At 39.7% G+C, this 18,058-nt stretch overlaps 1 protein-coding gene across 9 annotated transcripts in view; it reads right to left on the reverse strand.

Annotated features, from left to right (window-relative positions):
- Positions 1 to 1,775: 1,775 nt before the first annotated feature.
- The window catches only part of NFIA (nuclear factor I A), a 445,480-nt gene continuing 429,197 nt past the window's right edge, over positions 1,776 to 18,058 (reverse strand). For all 9 annotated transcript variants that reach the window (XM_082228754.1, XM_082228759.1, XM_082228753.1 and 6 more), the window contains one exon: positions 1,776 to 9,273. In XM_082228754.1, coding sequence (XP_082084880.1) covers positions 9,197 to 9,273 — 77 coding nt within the window. In that variant the 3' untranslated portion in view covers positions 1,776 to 9,196. The remainder of the gene's footprint in view (positions 9,274 to 18,058) is intronic.

Here is an 18,058-nt window from a genome sequence, read left to right on the forward strand (position 1 = left end):
TGTTGACAGATAAGGACGATGTCTTTGCTGCAAGTTCTCTTCTAAAGCTTTTTGTGATGGTTATCCTTCATATATGTTTTCGTATGAATGTGTTAAAATAATAATGATAATAATAAATATATACATGTACAACTGGATGCCGTTGCTGAAAAGTACATACCACCTCATGATACAGATGCTGTAGGCCTTTTACCCACTGCCTTGTGCGACATTTCATTGTCTCTCAAGACAGACGGATGCCAACAACAACAAAGTTCTTATGAAGAGCAAGATTCAGATTATACCCCAGTTGTGAGCACTGCTTCAATCTCACCCTTTTGAGAAGGACATGCAGGAGGGGGCTCCACCTTAGACTGTGCTTGACATTGGCAAACTCCCCAAGCCCCAACTGCAATCTGATCCTGGTCTTGCATGCCTTCCAGTTGGCCCAAGAAACAATGTTCTGACAAAATTTAAGAAACCTGACATGTTCTTTCTGTTCTTAAACTTATATATCCTCCCACCCAGCAACCAGAACAGTTTAACTAGATCCTTATTGCAGGTCTGTGTGATCACCTCCTAATCTCCTCATCCTCTTTAAAAGCCTAATATACTTAGGCGCCTCCCTGCTGGCTTCTTGAATTTTCTTATCTTGGAAACCTAGTATAGCTGCTGTGGATGAGTTCTGACCATGTTTGTATATAACCCCGAACACTCTGGGGGCTTTTTTTGGTGTGTGTCTGACAGAACCGAAGAGATGTTTGGTCAGAAGGCCTCCCATTTTGGTGAAAGAACAAGGGATGCAGCATGTGACTATCATTCTCACATCAAGGGCAGAAGCAACAAACCATTTCTACAGCCAGAGGCTTCAAATGAAAGGAAAGCGCTACTGTTGTCTTGTCCTGCTTTCTTGTCCTGTTTTTGGGCTTCCCAATGGCACCTAGTTGCCTACTCTGTGAAACAGAATGCTGAACTAGACAGATTTTTTTGTGTAGTCCAATAAGGTTCTTACGTGCCTGTGGAATTTGAGAAGGGCCTTTTAAATAACCTGAATGTTAAATCCTCCCCCATTCATGCATTTCTTTGCCTATGTGACGCTGCTCTGTTACAACATTGGAGCGGGCAGCAAGTAAGCATGAAACTGCGCCCAGAGCAATGGGTGATCAGGCCAGAACTCAGCTGTGGGTATTGCAGCGCTTGTCCTGCAAATTTGTAAGCTGCCAGTCCAGTTGGCTTCTGAATGTGGAGTGTGGAGTGTGGGGCAGCACAGATAGCCAAACTTCTTGGGACAGATCTACATTTACGATGGGATACTGAGATGGCAGTGCCTTGCACTGAGTGCTTGAAGATTTGTCTGACAGTTGTAGAAAGGAGGGATCTTGTTAAATTTCATAACAGGTTAAACAAAGTGTGTGAGAATTGATATGAGGCAATAATGAGGCCATTCAAAACTCTTAATGTTGTAGGTAGGATCTCTGGGAACCCTAGTATAGACTGAATATTTAGATAAGAGAACCCAAAATGCTCTCCTGAACATTTTCACTGGGCTACCTCGTTGAAACAAAATACTAATATATGGTGTTTCAACAAGGTAAAGGTAAAGGGACCCCTGATCATTAGATCAAGGTAACCCAGTGTAAATTTCAGTGGAGCATCCTGGGTTCTGTATCAAGCCGTCATACAATGATCTCAACATGTCTTGTTTCACTATATCACCTAAAAACTGTGCTCCCACTACAGTGAGTTTAAGAGATACAAAAAGATACTTGCATACACACTGTAAAGAATGAGAAGTCTTGTTAGCATTAGCAATTTTTTATTTTCCTTTTTTGTTGCATAGGAAATGCAGTACTTGCTTCCAGTAATCGTATTGTAATGTGAGAGGGTGGTAGCACTAATGGTTGAATACAAGAGTTAAACTAATCCACACCAGCTCAAAAACCTGCAGAGATTTAGTTGAAAAAAGAATGGATGCCCACAGTGATTCTCAACCAATTGCAAATTTTCACAGAACATAATAAAACTAAAATGATAACTCTGAGAGTCAATACAAGGATACTAGAGGCACAAGGGACCCGATTCATTAAAAAAGTAGAGACACAGGGGTATTAACACAGGGCTGAGGTGATTTTGCAGCAGATCTCTCACATGTCCATTTTGTTACACCAAAATGAAAAAGAATTTCTCAATATTTGAACAGAAGAAGAGCCTGCTGGATCAGGCCCAGTGGCCCATCTAGTCCAGCCTCCTGTTCCCACAGTGGCCAGCCAGAGGCCTGTGGCAAACCAGCAAGCAGGATTCGAGCAGAAGATCATTCTCCCCTCCTGTGGTTTCCAGCAACTGGTATTCAGAAGCCCTGCTGCCTCCAAATGCCGAATCAGAGTATAGTCATCATGGACCTTTGACAGCCCCCTCCTCCATGAATTCGCCTAATCCTCTTTTAAAGCCACCTAGGTTGGTGGCCATCACTGCCTCCAGTGGGAGCGAGTTGCACTGTGTCCATAAGTACTTTTGATTGGCAGAACTGAGCAAGTGAGCCGGTGACTGTCTAATTGTGCAAAGAAGCCAACAGCAGGTCAGTTGTGGGTATTCTCATTTGCTGAATGTTCCCACTAACACATTTTGCAAGCCTGCAAAGTGGCTGCAGAATCAGTTTCCTGCCTTCTTACAGTAGCAACAAAAGTGAAGGTACAGGTGGGAGACTGTCCACTCAGACACTTTGCTCTAGTCAATATTTGTGCCCTCCAAGATCAGATTAGTAGAATGCCTTCTCTACATGGAATTGCCAAGGTCTTTTTCAGCTCTTGCATTTATACTACAGATCATGATGATTCCTGGCTTCATCCTTTCTATCTTAGGGTAGTGGTGGGAGTTCACTGATTTGAGGCATTGCTGTAAATGAGGATGCAGGAATGAGTACATGAAATCTAGTGAAATACTGAATTAGAAGTATTCGCTCTAACATTGCTTTGCACTCAGAAAGATTATGAAGTGAAGTACAAAACCTCTGCACAAAGTCTAGCAGATTATGCTATGGCCAAGAGAAGTATCTTTTTGTTTAGCAGGACAGTAAAAATCCCTTATCTGTGCAAAGTGCAGAATAAGGATGCTCTCATCAACTTATTATCTTCTAGGGATCCTTCCCCTTGTCAAATGATGTGTATATTGAAGGTGTTCTGCCTCCTGATGGACATGAAATCAGGTGAACTCTTGGTAACAATAACGTGCTAAAATTTGTTCTTGTCATGGGGACAGAGGAGGGGGACCTCAAATTTGGGGTAAGAATCATACAACAAAATCCTATGTTAATGCCTAGTGACTATTTATGAATCGGGCCCAAAGTTTATACAGACTTTTGAAGGAAAAAATTGCAACGGTGCATGAAACTAAATAGCCACATGAGGTTGGGTTTTTAAAAAGGTTCTTAAAAGTTTGTTTTAATATGAGGAGGTCTGATGTGAAGAAGGGTCAAGCATGGGTACCTGGTTTAAACACTGTCAACGAAGAAACCACTTTCAATGTCAGTTCCAAGTTGGAGAATTGTTCCTTACATTGAAATGATGTCTTATTTTTCTTCTGAGATAAGCTCTTAAGAGTTCTTATGGATGCTTCTAAGCAAAGGAAAAAATACCACCAGGCATGGATTTCTGATTTCAAACCCTATGCCTGCCCTTATTAATAAAAAAAGTTGCCCCCAACAAATAATACTGAATTTTAAGTTAAATGTATATATCCAAAATACTGAAAACACCCAAAATCAAGGAGAGAAAAAAACAGAATTTGTGTTCTCAGTGAAATATCTTTAAACCTATCTGACAAGAACCAAGTCAGAAAAAAAGACTAACATAACTTTGAGTAATATTCATACAGCTCACTAAGCATTATGGAATAGCATGCATTAATATTGTACGGTTATTTTACATCACCTATATCAGAAGGTTCTGACAGACAGCGAAGGCTACTGGTGTAGAAAAAATCTTACTTCAGAAGAGCAATATAATACAGATTTCACAGGCACTACATTTTTAATATATCAGGTATTATGCTGGTTTTCTTATATTTCTTTCTGTCCTAAAGCTGGCATTTATAATAATGACCAAAAAGGCAAGGATTGAAGTAAACGGAAACTAGATACCAAAGTTGATATATTTCTTTTTTCAGATTTATATTAGTGCATAGTTCTCATGCAGATAAACACTGCTATGCATTTACATTGTTGGAAAGCAGAGTGAATTGAGCCCCAAGTTGTCACATTTTTGTAAATCATTTTGCCAGCCTGTAATAGCACCATGTAATGGATTTGCATTAAACATTAAATTGATTTCAGAATTGGTGACACAGTATTCACTACAGTTAAGTGCTATGGAATAGCTTCAATGTTACCTGCTATATATCAAAGCAATTTTCATCCCACTGCTTTTTTATTGGAAAAAATAAAAGGAAAATGTACTCGATACTAATTAGACTATTGCACAGCCTTGGACTTGATGGTGGCATAGCCGGGTTTTACTGTCAAACAGTAATACATGCATTGACTTCAAGACAAAATTGGCTTTGTAAGCTTGATTTAATGGAAACCTTGCCTGGTAGGCAGAGTTCACTTCATGAGACGTCCCACAATAGATCTCATGAAAGATGAGTTTCTTTTAGGTGCCATTGAAGCTCTCCTTACATTTTCATGCCGGTCGTGGTTTGCAATGTTTGTTCTATGGAGGCCTTCTACCAAAGTAAAATCATTTTTTTTAAAAAAAGAAAGATATTTCCAGAGACACAATGTAAAGTATAATATTAAGTGACATTTTGTTTAAAAAGAAAAAAAAACACAAGGAAAAATACCTGTTTTATGCCACGTATCTTGGTTTTTTTGTCTTTTGTTTTGTGTGTGTATGTATGTATGTGTACAGTAAATGTTAACACTGTTACTACAAAGCTGCAAAATATATGGAACAAAAAGAAAACTGTGAAAGAAAACTAGGTAGAGGAATTTTACATATTCCTGTGGGCTGACTGAATACTGTGGGGAAAAAGGGTTCTATTCCTTCACTTTTCAACTCTTAAGAGAAGAGGGAGAGATCACCAAACAGCCAAGGTATACTCCCGGTGACTGACGTTGGATATCACTATATAACATGATTAATAAATACTTTATTGCAGGGGTGTGCAGAATGACAACAAGCTAAAGTCCTATTTTGAAAAGTGGTCGAAAGAATAGGAAACTACTAGTGGAGTCAATTCACAGAGAGCAGTGTTATTTTGCAGGGGGCGGACTGAGGCGGAAAATGGGAGCGGGAGCCGGTGTTGTGCATCTGGCGGTTTTAAAAGAAAGGATCAGAAAGAAAAGTTGTTTGCACAAAGAATAAAAAGCAATTTTGAAATGGGGAATGGACATGTGAATCTGATTCTGAAGTGTGACCCAGGATTATTTCTCTATTGTAGACTGCACACCCCATGCAGTTGTCTCTCCTCAGATCTCCATTCTCTGCTCTACTTTGAGGAATAAAACTCTGTTTGTTCTCCACACCTGAACAGATCTGAACTGCTGTGTTTCTGCATGACAATAAGATGAACCAAAATTTAATTTAGTGTCTTTAATACTTTACAACCCCTGTTGGTAAACACCCTTGACCGCCTACCTAATGTTTAAAGCCTTTAAAACAATTTGTTTTATGAGATTCCGATCAGAATTCCCTAACTTTACCATCTTCAAACTTAATACGATAAAACACCTTCAAAAATACAGCATATCTGCAATGTCCATTTACAATGGTTCTTCAGTAGCCTATACTTCTCAAGCATAGGAATATGCTATACTATTGAGATAAGGAGAGAGGGGGGAAAAATAACTGTATTTAAATACATACAAAAAGGAAACAGGAAAGTTTTCAACTTAAATCCAGTTCCCAGAGGGGGGAAAAGCAATTCTATGAATGCTGCCTTTATAACGAACAATCAGAAATTCCACTAAGCTAATTTGACAGAAATTTTCCTCATTTAAACAACATTACAAAAGTCCTGCATTATAAAATAGGGTAGAATAAATCAGTGTAATCAATAAAACTATACAACATACAAATTACATCGCTTCTGAGTGGGCAGATTTGATTCTCTCTCTCTTTGCGGCCATGACTACGGCATGCTCACTAAAAACAACTAACTGCCCAAACTATTGCTTAGTTTGCTTTGTTTTTGTTTTTTTAAAAAAGGGTGCAATTTCGTTGTATATACAACCAATTTACTGGTTATACCTTGGCTTATAGCAAGGTTCTGACAAAATGTTTGTCTAGGCTTTTTTTCCCTTCACTGTGAAGCACTGAAAGCTGCTAATTTTTTTATTTTTTATTTTTTTTTAGTGCACATATGTTTTAATAAAGTAATGCCCTGCTAAGTGCTATAGGGAAGGCAAAGGATGCTGGCTAGTGGATGTGATACCATAACACTAACAATCACACAATACAACGGAGCAAATGACTACTCAACCACTTATTTGACATATATGAAAATCCAAAACATTTTTTCCTTAAATAGAGAATAACCAGTAAACAATTTTCAGAACTTGGAAGTTTTAAAAACGTGCATATAAAAATGGGCATTATATACTTTTTATTGAATGTGGATTGATTGCAATCTGCTAATAAAAATGGGTGTGGGATTTGAAGAAAAAGGGAGGTTTTTTTTTTAAGGCTTGCTTGTGAAAGGAACAGTTGTAAAACAAAAATTGCTTGAAGCAGGGTTCAGCTTAGTGCTTCACAGTTTGACTGCTTCTCTAAGAAGAGCCCTTCCTGCGTGTGCATTCAAAAATCACAAAAAAGTACAAAGACAAACATCTAAAATACACTGCGTCAAGTGCAGCACCGACTTTGGTCAAATAAAAAAAAATTAAAGAAAAATTAAGAATTGCTAAGCTTTTCTTCTACATGATATAAGCAGGTATTGCATATTTTCATATATCTGGGAAAAAACAAAAAAACAAACAAAAGGAAGACTCCAAATAAAATGTAAAATGCAGCAACATCAAAAATACTGATAATCTAGCATCTACAGATCTCAGAATAGCACTGCCACTGACCGTACAGGACAAGAAAACACTACCGCTATCTGTGGAACAACTAACATCCTACTGAATTCTAAGATGCTGAAATTGACAATGGCTGACATAAAAGTCACATTTACAAAAAAGTGTCTCCAAATGCTTGACTAGGGAAAAAACCCCTTTCAATATAGGAACATGTGCAACAATTCCACAAATAATCGCTATCCAGGGCAAGGCACATTGATATGGAATTTGTTTTTGTTTTTGTTTCGTGCAAATCAATAAAACAAAACAAAACAAAAAATTAGTTTCAGGGAAAAGATGAGGAGCAAAGTGTCTTCCCAAGAAATTCAGTTTACTTGATTGTATAGGACAGTAGTAGAAACCCTTCTGAAGGGCCGAACAAACATAGTTTAAAGGCAAGTGCCTGGATTAGGGATTACAATATTGTGTCTTAATGCACTCTACTTTACCCTACATTAACTATATAAAAATTAGTTACTAACACTAGAACATGCAGAGAATTTCTCTGATTAGCGAGACTCGCCAACCAGAACGTATATATATGTATAATATAGGAAACCTTCTTAAAGTTGCATGGGAAGCAAAGGGGTGCTCCGCTGTCTGGTAGGAAAAAAAAAACCACTTGCATTTTTTTCCTGTTTTTTTTTCCTTTTTCTTTTTTTTGTACATAAGATCAGGACATTTTGGGTCCAAACTTTTTTTCTTCTTCTCAGCAAGTGTCCTTGCTTTGAACTGGTATAAGATGTAGAATCAGCATTTTGCTTCTGTTTTGTTGCCTTTGCAGTTCAGAAAAAAACCAACGCCAGTTCAGGGACACAAAGGCGTTTTATTTTCTGGACAGCTTTCTCTTATTAGCTCAAGGGCCACAGTCCAACTCAGAGTGAAGCATACTTAAGGACATTTGTTTCAATGGGCTTAAGCACACCTACCTCCGTGTCTGTTTGTGGCCAAAGTATTTTGAGAAGTGATATACCCTATATTGCCGGAAACACATACGATTTTATCAGAATTGGCATAATCTATTATAGTGACTTTTAGCTTATAAAATTAACAGATATTATGATTTAATTTTAATTATGTGCTTTGATAACAGAAAATGATTAATTAGCATTTAATGTAGATAACATATTGTGGTAAAAGCACCATTAAATTTTGTATTTCTTTTTAAATTTCCTTCAGTTTTAAAGGGATACAAGTTTAACAATAAAAAACATAAAAAGCAAAAATAGCTCCCCCCTTTTTTTTCTTGCAAGGCTGTTTTTTACCCCGATAATTTAGAGTCCTGGGGTGGTAGGACTTGGAAAACAAAAATAGAATTTTCAACAATCTCTATCTTACAAAGATATTTAGCTATCCAATGAAATTGCACTTTTCTCAATTCAAAATTCGATTGTTTTGATTGATTCCTGTCAGTTTCTATCAAAACAGACCAACTTCCCCATTTCCGTGTGGATTTTATATCATGTTGAAAATCATAAAAAATGTTTCATGTAAGTGCAGCATTTAAACCCTTTTTTTCTTTTTCATGTGAACAGCAGTAGGTTGATATTTTATATTTCTCTGCAACTTGAGTGGAAATCAACCTGTTGATAATGCTCTTATGATTCATGTCACATATCTAACTGCCGACTGCAAAATTAAAAACAAAACAAAACACCTGATATGTTACAGAAAAAAACATGCCCCATGTCTGTCCTGTAAGTTCTATATTGCAGAATTCAGCTACTACAAAAGTTATCATGTATGTGTGTTCCTCATGATCTCTCAAGAAGTCCCACACCTATATGGGAAATTAATCAGTGAAAATACTGTAAAACAGCTAGGCGCCATGTGGAAAGTGTTATAACAGCAAGTCAGTAAGCAGCCAGCAGGCTAGCTCTACTACCCAGTGTCCCTAATGCTTACACTACCAGTTGAAACACTTCAAAAATTATGAAGCCCAAACATTTCCAGCACCATATGAGAAATTACATCGGTCACTAAGGTGTTCTTTTGTTTTAAAAAAATCCCCTCCTCCCGCCCCCCCAAACAATGTTACGGCCCTTGTCAATCAACCATAACTTTTGCCGTTTCTGAATGCGAGCAGTTGCTTGCTGTCAATATCTGTTCATCTCCCCTTCCATGGATGCGAAGTAACTGCACTGTGTTGCTGCTGCTTCCATGTTACAGAGTTGGGAAGGGGTCGGGTGGTCTGTCTGGTGGGTGGTGGGAAGCTGTGAGTTTTATCCCAGGTACCAGGACTGCAAGAAGGAAACAAAAAAGAAAGGAAAGATTGATTTATTTTTAGTATTTATGCAATGCTTTCAGCAGAATCCCTGGCATGTTCATGGCTATGTGTAAAGAAACCCAGGAATTAACAGTGAATCATTTGGCTATTTCTTGTGCCAAGGTACTAAACCAGTGAAATCACATGACATTGCACCTCTTCTTATTCTTTTTACATAGAGATGACTGAACACTAAATAAGAAAATTGCAAATCATTACATAGATGTGACGGATGTGTGTATATTTGAACATATGGAAGAGACACAAGTTGTCATGAGTGCTGCTCTATCCATGAACTGTCACTTAAATAATAAACCTGTAGGGCAGAGATTCTCAACATTTTTGGGTCCATGGCTCCCTTGACCAACTCCATTCTTTCCATGGTACCCCTATGGGGCTCAGGAGCCCAGTTATGTCACCCCTTGTCTGCAGAGCTGGCAGGCCCTCACAGCTTTTCGAACACCCTCCCTTGTGGAGTGTTCCCTCAGCCTCCTCTCCTCTCCCCTCTCCTTGGGAGTCCTCTGGGCAGCCATTGCCGCTTGTCTCTGAGCTGCCTCTTCACACTGCCCCAAAGTGGCCTGGGAAGCACCTCCTGGTCAGCCCCAGAGGCACCATTTGCCTTGGAAGCTTGTAGCCAGAGCTGCTGCAACAAACAGCTGTGCAAGCCTTTGGGAGGCAGAGACGTGAGAGGGAATCAGAAGAGGAAGGAAAGAGGGCCAGAGGCCAGTGTTGCCCATGTTGCTACTGCACACTGGTTGAAAACCACCGCTGTAGGGAGCCCAAAAGTAGGTTTAGGCAGTTGAGGAGGGAGGATAAAGCAGCTGTACAAGAAGCGTGTGGCTTTCTGCTACATAAAGATTTCAGGAGCTGCTTGGAACTTTAGAAATTCTGGCAATACAATGAGTATTATGAGCTACATATTCCATGAAACCATTAAGACCACCTTGAATTAAAGTAATCTGAAGGTTGTGGCTAAACTTAGTTTACCTATACATTTCCCACAACTGAACCACACCCCTGGATTCCATTCATATGTGTCCAAACACAGTTGGATTTTTTTTTTATTTTTTTTTGCTGTATCAGTCTCGGACCATGTGAAAATATTGTGCCATATACACGAAGGTCCAATTGCTAAAATGGAAAAAAGCTAAGATCTATGTTTTAAAATTGCCACATCAAGGCTGCCTCTCTATTGTCAGTTCTGAATTGTGGCTATAACATGTAAAATGGATAACTGTCCTCACTGTCAGTTGCTATGAGGAACACAGCAGATGAACCCTGAAATAAGAGGCAATTGGATCAGCAAAAGTGCTGATACTTCTCTCTCTGGCCAAGTCTATGTTTGTAAATAAAGGTTAAACCTGGATAAAAGCTGTCTTCCATGAAATTAAACTAAAACGTATCATAGCACTCCATAAAATACAAAGCAATGGGCATAGATGTCTGTCATGACAGACTGAGGTGAACCACAGCAGGAAAGGGGCTGGAAAGGTGAATTGCTTTATTTCCAATAGATTCAGAATACTGTTGCACACCACCCCAATCTCGGAGCGGTGCGAGCGGGTTCCAGGTGCTTACTCAGGGTTTGGTTACCTCAGAATGATGGACAGTAGAGTTGTGGTACCTTTATGACGTATGGTGTATTTGCAACATATATACAGTACAGCTTGAACCTACGATGGAGGTGACTCATACCATTAACACCCCAAGAGGGTCTCCCATAGCCACTAGCCACAGCCTGGATTCCAGCAGAAATCAAGCATGGTTCTGTCTCTCGGGATTCCCATCCTGCATTCTCCTGCTTCTATATACCTCAACACTGGCCATTGTCTTTCTAATTACTAGCCAGCTGAGGGAGAAGGACCCACCCATTTTTTCTCTGGCACAGAGTCACTTCCTTTGTTACCTTCATGACCAATACATAAGCTATTACCAAGAACATGAACAACTAAATCCTCTATTAGATTTTAACCCTGGCTGGATGCAGGCTTTAGAAGGACCTCAGGCATATGGCCAAGCCCCCACCCCCAAACTTACAACAATACATGTTGTGTTCTTCAGGCCTGATGGTTTACCTCAGAAAAGCCACCAAATCAATGAAGGCGTGAGAAGAATCAAAACCCAATAAAAAGTTATTTGATTTTGAACCCTGGTAGTGTGAAGTAACTAGATAAGGCCTTGTTACGTTCAGCTGAACAAGCAGACACAACACTAAAGGCCACCGTGAGTTCAGTTATACACAACTGTGACGTCTGTTATCCGTTTAAGCCATCCCTCCACGATCTTTCAGATACTATGATTCAAACATCCATGTGCTCATTTGAAGGTTGCCCAAACTTCTTACATATGGAAGCAGGCTTGTGTTCACTGTTTGTCTCAGAAGTCAGCCCAACTGTGAAGAACATCTCAGTGCCATTGCTGTGTGTACTTAGTGGAAATTGGCACTGGTGCGGAGGAGGAGTGGGGCTGAATCACGCTGGTGTAATGCCTGAAACTAACTTTTGATTCTGTTTTTTAATATTGTTACCATTACCTATTACAATAGTATCCTCTCATTCCTCTATGGAGTTCTGAGTGGCTTACACAGAGGCTTTCCATTTTATCTTTACAACCAGTTCTTTTTTTCCTTAAAAAAATGTTTATGGGTACCCTCATTTTCCTATCCCTATTTCCTATTGTAATACTGCCCCTCAATGAGGCCAAACTTAGATTCACAAAATGTTTAGGGGTGTGTGTCCCTCCCAAGAAAAAGCACTGTTTACAACCACCCTGTGAGGAAGGCTAGGCCATGATTAGGCCAGGATCACTGAAGTCTAACACCGCATACACTATATGTAAAGATTTTCTGGCTGTCCAGCTTTAATAATTTGCACCTTTTTTTCCTTTCTTTCTTTGGCAGAAACAAAACACATTGCCCTTGCATCACTGGATTTTATGAGTGACATAATAAATAAAAAAATTTCAGCTAGGTGACACAAATCAAAGTGGTGCTTTTACTGTCCCTGTCATTTCTCAGACAAAATGAGCTTACACCAAAATACCCAGTATTATTAATATTTAAATTGCATAATAACAAAGAAAAGCAAAAATCCTGCTGGCTTTAAGATTACATGATTTTTAGCTTTGGCAGTATGTCATGGAGGCAAGTTAAATAAATATTGCTTTATTTAAAAATAAGTTGGCAAGAGAAACACAGTCAATTCAGATGACGAGTTTCCTTTTTCATCCCACTGGCTAATTCTTTGGGTTTTTTTCATCTCTATCTCTCTCTCTCTCTCTCTCTCTCTCTCTCTCTCACACACACACACACACACACACACTTTCACCACCTTTCTTTTCTGATTTTATGAGTCGGAGCTAGACTGTTAGTAATTAAATGAAATAGTTTTTATATGTAACTTTTGTTCAAAAGGTTTTCCTGAAGGTTATGGTGCCTAGGCTCATTATTTTATAAGCAGTGCTATTCACCAGATTAATATAGATTGGCTTTGATAAAATTACTCAAGTGAGTAAAGAATGGTACATTATTTACACAACTGAACTGAGTAAACAGTTGTCATTAGGGCCACTAAGATGAGTGTTTACTAATAGTGCACTGATTCAAACACATAAATTCTATATATATTGACGAACTCCTTGTATTCATTTCAATAAAATTTGCTCTCACATTAAACCACAGAGCCTAGGGCTTGCCGATCAGAAGGTCGGCGGTTCGAATCCCTGCGTTGCTCGGTCCCTGCTCCTGCCAACCTAGCAGTTCGAAAGCACATCAGAGTGCAAGTAGATAAATAGGCACTGCTCTGGTGTTTCCGTGCACTGTTCTGGTTCACCAGAAGCAGCTTAGTCATGTTGGCCACATGACCCGGAAGCTGTACACCGGCTCCCTCGGCCAGTAAACCGAGAAGAGCGCCGCAACCCCAGAGTCGTCTGTGACTGGACCTAACGGTCAGGGGTCCCTTTACCTTTAAGTGTTATTACAGAACAGTAAAGCTTGGATGGTGCGAAACATTACCCTGCACAGCAGACATTCGCACAGCACCCAAGTTTAGAATCATGATTCTAGGAGTAGCTAGCAAGAAGCCACATGTTTTAAATTGAGAGAAAGACCATTTGTCCCTAGTTGTTAGAGAAGCTATCACCAGGACCTGCCTATCAAGTTGATAAAGGCTTCCAATCCAACTTGGTAACACACCTAACATGACTGTTATTTTAAAAGCATTAAAAGTAGCATTCCTGTTACAGATTTACTGATTTATTGAAATGAGTCCCATGTAAAGTATGCATCTGACAGAGGCAAATGAGAAGTGTTAGGCTGAACTAATTTTTAAAGTAGTGATCAAGAACGATATCTAGGTCTTAATTTATAGCGTTTTGTTGTTGCTGCTGTTCTTCTGGTTGATGTTAACTGTCAGTTAGTAACCATCCCAAAATTACAGGGATTTGATTCAGACAGTCTGGATGCCTAGATGGCCTGTTTCACTTTGGGACATGTAGTAAAACGCTTGAAACTATTTGCATTTTTTTTCAGAATGCATGGTATTTCTTTTAATAATACTCAGTGCACATTTTGGACAGCAGGGGGTGCACTTTTCCATGCCACTTCTTTCCTTTGCTACTCACTGCACAGGTTTTTTTTTTTGGGGGGGGGGAATCTGCAGTGCTTCTGAACTCCTCTCAAAACGGGGTGGGTGGGTGGGGAAGTTTCTTCACCCATCTTACTATTCAGTGTGTGCCTTGCAGACAAGGTTACCCCGGAGCAGCTCTGTAATCCTTCACTGAAATAGGCTTTATTGATTGCTCTGGTCTATTGTTCCCTTTTCAAGTCCCCCAAGTTCAAGTTCATCCTGGTGTTACATCATGTCTGGTTGCTACGAGCAACCAGACAGACCCAGACGTGACTATCATTAGCAAGAAACACTCTGCTCTCCTCCCACCAACCTTCCAGTGGCTCTGACGTAGCAGGGCCACTGCAAACACATTGAAGTATTTATTCAGCCTAATTTATGACCTACCCAGCAAGCGAGACCCCCACTCCAAAACCCAATGCTGTTGTATATTTAATTAATCAGCCTCTCTCTGGCACTTGGGAAAGTTAGACAAAGGGCTAATTATTGTGTTGCACTCCCCACACTTTTTTTTTTTTACTGGGGTGGGATAGGGGGAGAAAGAGTTGAATATTTGCATGGGAAAGAAAACTTATACGAGGCTCATGCCAGTCGCACCCTCTCCCCATAAACACCTCTCTCCCACTCTCCTGCCCTGCTGACATTTCATGAAATACTTTAGCTGCTTAAGGGAATTAGAAAAAAAAAATCTGATGTGAATGTAACTCCTTCAGAGTTGGTATTCAGTAACACAAATCAACTCATGACATGTTTAAATTTAAATGCTAACCACACACTCTGAGAGTTACTTTAAAGGTTAGTTTTTAATCAATAGAAGTTGCTGACTCCGGAGTTTTGAGCTGCGCACTGCAGCTCTTGTGCCTTTGTCTAAGCCTTAAGGGTTTCAAACTTTTTTTTTTTTAAAGATGATTTTAGCAATGATTTGCAGACAGTGCTGTTGTGTTCTTGAGGAGCAACATGTCAATAAAGGAATAGAGTTACCCTGCACTGGGGGTGTCAATATGACTCCTGGAGGCACCACTCATGTCTGACACAATGGAAAGCCGATTAACTCTTTCCTGGCCAAACTGGACACTAAAAAATCATTTGCAGAGATGTTCGACACTCAACTGACTACCAACTGACTTTTTCCGGAATAAGATGCCCCAATACACTGTTTACAAAGTCAGAGGTCTGCCTCAACCCCCCCAAACATGCAACCACACTTGATTATTATTTGTTTGCATTTCAAAGGCATTAAAGAGCATGTGCATTTACAACAAATTCATAATGTCTCACAGAAAAAAAAGTCCATAGGCAGTGGTTCTACTGTGGCAGTGTTTTAAACTTCACTTTCCCTATTTCCACCACTCTGGGTGTGAGGGTAAAATATTTTGGATTGTGTTCGAATAGCAGCTAAACTATCTTTTCGACAAACTTTCAGCCTTACAAATTGAAAGAAAATGTAAGCTTCAAAATAAAGGGGGTGTTTAAATGCACTTACACGTGATTCCACAAATATGCTCACATTTGGTCTGCAATTCACAGATCCGTCTAAGTAGTAAAAACAAGAATTTGTGCTGGAAGAACTTTTTGGCATGTTGGGTAATATGCAATCAGAAATGCATTCAATATTTCAATTTTTTAAATATCTGGTCTTATATGGGATTCCCAGTGGTCTCTAGTGCAAGGAACTACTCAGGTCCACATCTGAACAGCTTCAGAAAATCTGCAGCATCAGAAATGCCCAGACTTCTCTCTTTTTTTGCCCATACCTGGGGCTACTACAATTCTGTGTTGTCCTAAAATGGATTTTACTGTCCTTCCCCCCCCCCCATGCTCAAGGTGAAACATCAAGAAGAATTCTGCAGTCCAGTACAAGATCTTCACTTTCCTTTCTCCAGTCAAATGAAGAAGTAATCTCATCAGGTTGAAAAGTGCTGACTAAGGATTTAATAAAGTGCCTGCAGATGTGTGTCATCTCTAAGGTATTCAACTCATGTAATGCAAAACAGTTCCACACTGAATGTGCTTATAAAATTCCATTTAACCATTGCTGAGCTCTGTTTTAATGTCCTCAGAGGAGTATTATCACACTCCCCCCTCCCTAATTTACAGCACTATGAAAGTTGAGGCTCTATACTGCCAGTGTCCTAAAATCCTCACAGTAGTAAGGTTTTATGAACCATAAACAATATCTACTTGACTGAATCCTAAACAGGAAGTCTGAAATGGCAATTACATTGCTTTGAGAATGTCAGCCTATATCCAGGGCTGGCTGCGGAAGGGGACTTAAAAAAGAAAAGAAAAGAAACCTCCTGGCAAGTCTTTCTTTGGGATTCAAAGAACATTGAAAAAACACCAGTCCTGGAGTTCAGAATATTTCAAAGAGAACAGAAACATTTATTCTCTAGTACACGTTTTGACTGTGCTAGCAGCACAGAAATAGGCCAAAAGGTTATTCAAATAATCTTTAAAACGCCTGTCTTTTTATTTTTGGCTCTGAAAATTTATATTTTCAAACCCAAACTAGCCCAGTTCCAAAGATTTCTATCTGTGCATCCCCCTAAATAATGACATATTAGACAAAACAAACAGAAGTGGTAACTGAAGGATAGAAGAAAGTAAAAAGAAGTCCTCAAGGGCAAAGTTTAATGCTGCGGAAGGAGGTTGTTAATGTGGAATCCAGAACTGGGTGTGACAAGTTGGCTTGCTTCTCAAAGCAAAATGGGTTATTTAAGGACATTAATACATTCAGAATGTTCTCAGACAAACTCCATAGGCTAGATTTTATTTCCCCCAAATGCATTCATAACTAAGGCCTTTTATTGATTTACAAAAAATTCCCTTCTCTTCCAAAGAGATTGGGTGGCGTACAGGGCATGTACAACTCCCCCCCTCACCAACACAATTTCCCTTACAATAATTCTATGAAGTAGGTTAGGCTGAAATACAAAGATTAGGCCAGGTCTCATTACTATTATTAACTGTATTTATAGACAACCTTTTCTCCAAGAAGTTCAAGGTGGCACACATAGTTCTCCCCATTTTATCCTCACAGCAATGTTGTGAGGGAGGTTTGGCTGATAGGCAGTGACTGGCCCTAAGTCACTCTGTGGTCTTCATGGCTGAATGGGAACTCACAACCCAGGTCTTAGTCCAGTAATATAACCTCTACTCCACATTGGCTTTAGGTTACCAGGGCCTAAGTTGAAGTGTTGACTTTAAAACATAAGGCTCTGAATGACTTGGAACTCAGGTACTTGAAGTAGAACCTCTTCCTATATAAACCTGCCCATGTATCAAGATTGACAGTGGAGGTCCTTCCTGGGGTCCCACCCAAACTAAGGTACATTGTGTGATAAACCAGGCCAGGGTCTTTCTGTGGTAGTGCACTGGCTGTGGATTTGATTGGTGCCATTGGGGGCTATCATTCTCTAGGACAGGAACAAAGAACCTCTGATCCAGGGCCAAATGAAGCCCTCTGGGCCTCTCGGTCTGATCCTCCATATTCTAGCCCAGGCAATATCCCTTCCCACCCACCCTCTAACCAGGCTACAATCATCACAGGCTCTGCTTCACACTTTCCTTGAGTGTCTTTGCCCGACTGAAATGTGTCTTTTAACACCATAATGTTTGTTGCTTGCATGGATGGAGGAAAGAAAGAAAGAAAGAGAGTGATGTGTGAGTGTGAAGAAACTAGCGTACTGTACAAAAGGTACAGTTCACATTTGTCGTGCTGCCTATCTTTGCCTTTGGCTCTATGCATTACTGACATGTAAGCCTTCAAAGGTTGCCCATAAGGGAACATGACCTTTCGGTGAAAAAAGGCTCACCACCAGTGCCATAGAGGGAACTCTCTGGGACTGAATAGCCTGCAGAGTTCAGAGGACTGGAACACTTAAGTCTGTGTGAGTCTACCCTGTTCTTTTTGATGGCCACAACAACATTAATATAGTTGTTTAGAATGCTCATTTTTTTAAGTATTAAAATATATCAGTACTATTAGAAGATACATCAGTATTATTGTCCCGACATTGCAGCTGAGATGCTAAGGCTATGAGGCAATAGCCTATGTAAGCCTTGAGGGTCTTTCAAAGCAACCGCTTCCTGGTTGTGAAATACCATCACAACAGAGGTGAAGCTGGCGCCAAC

This window comes from Podarcis vaucheri (genome assembly GCF_965113315.1).
Source record: "Podarcis vaucheri genome assembly, chromosome: 6".
Lineage (NCBI taxonomy): Eukaryota > Metazoa > Chordata > Lepidosauria > Squamata > Lacertidae > Podarcis > Podarcis vaucheri.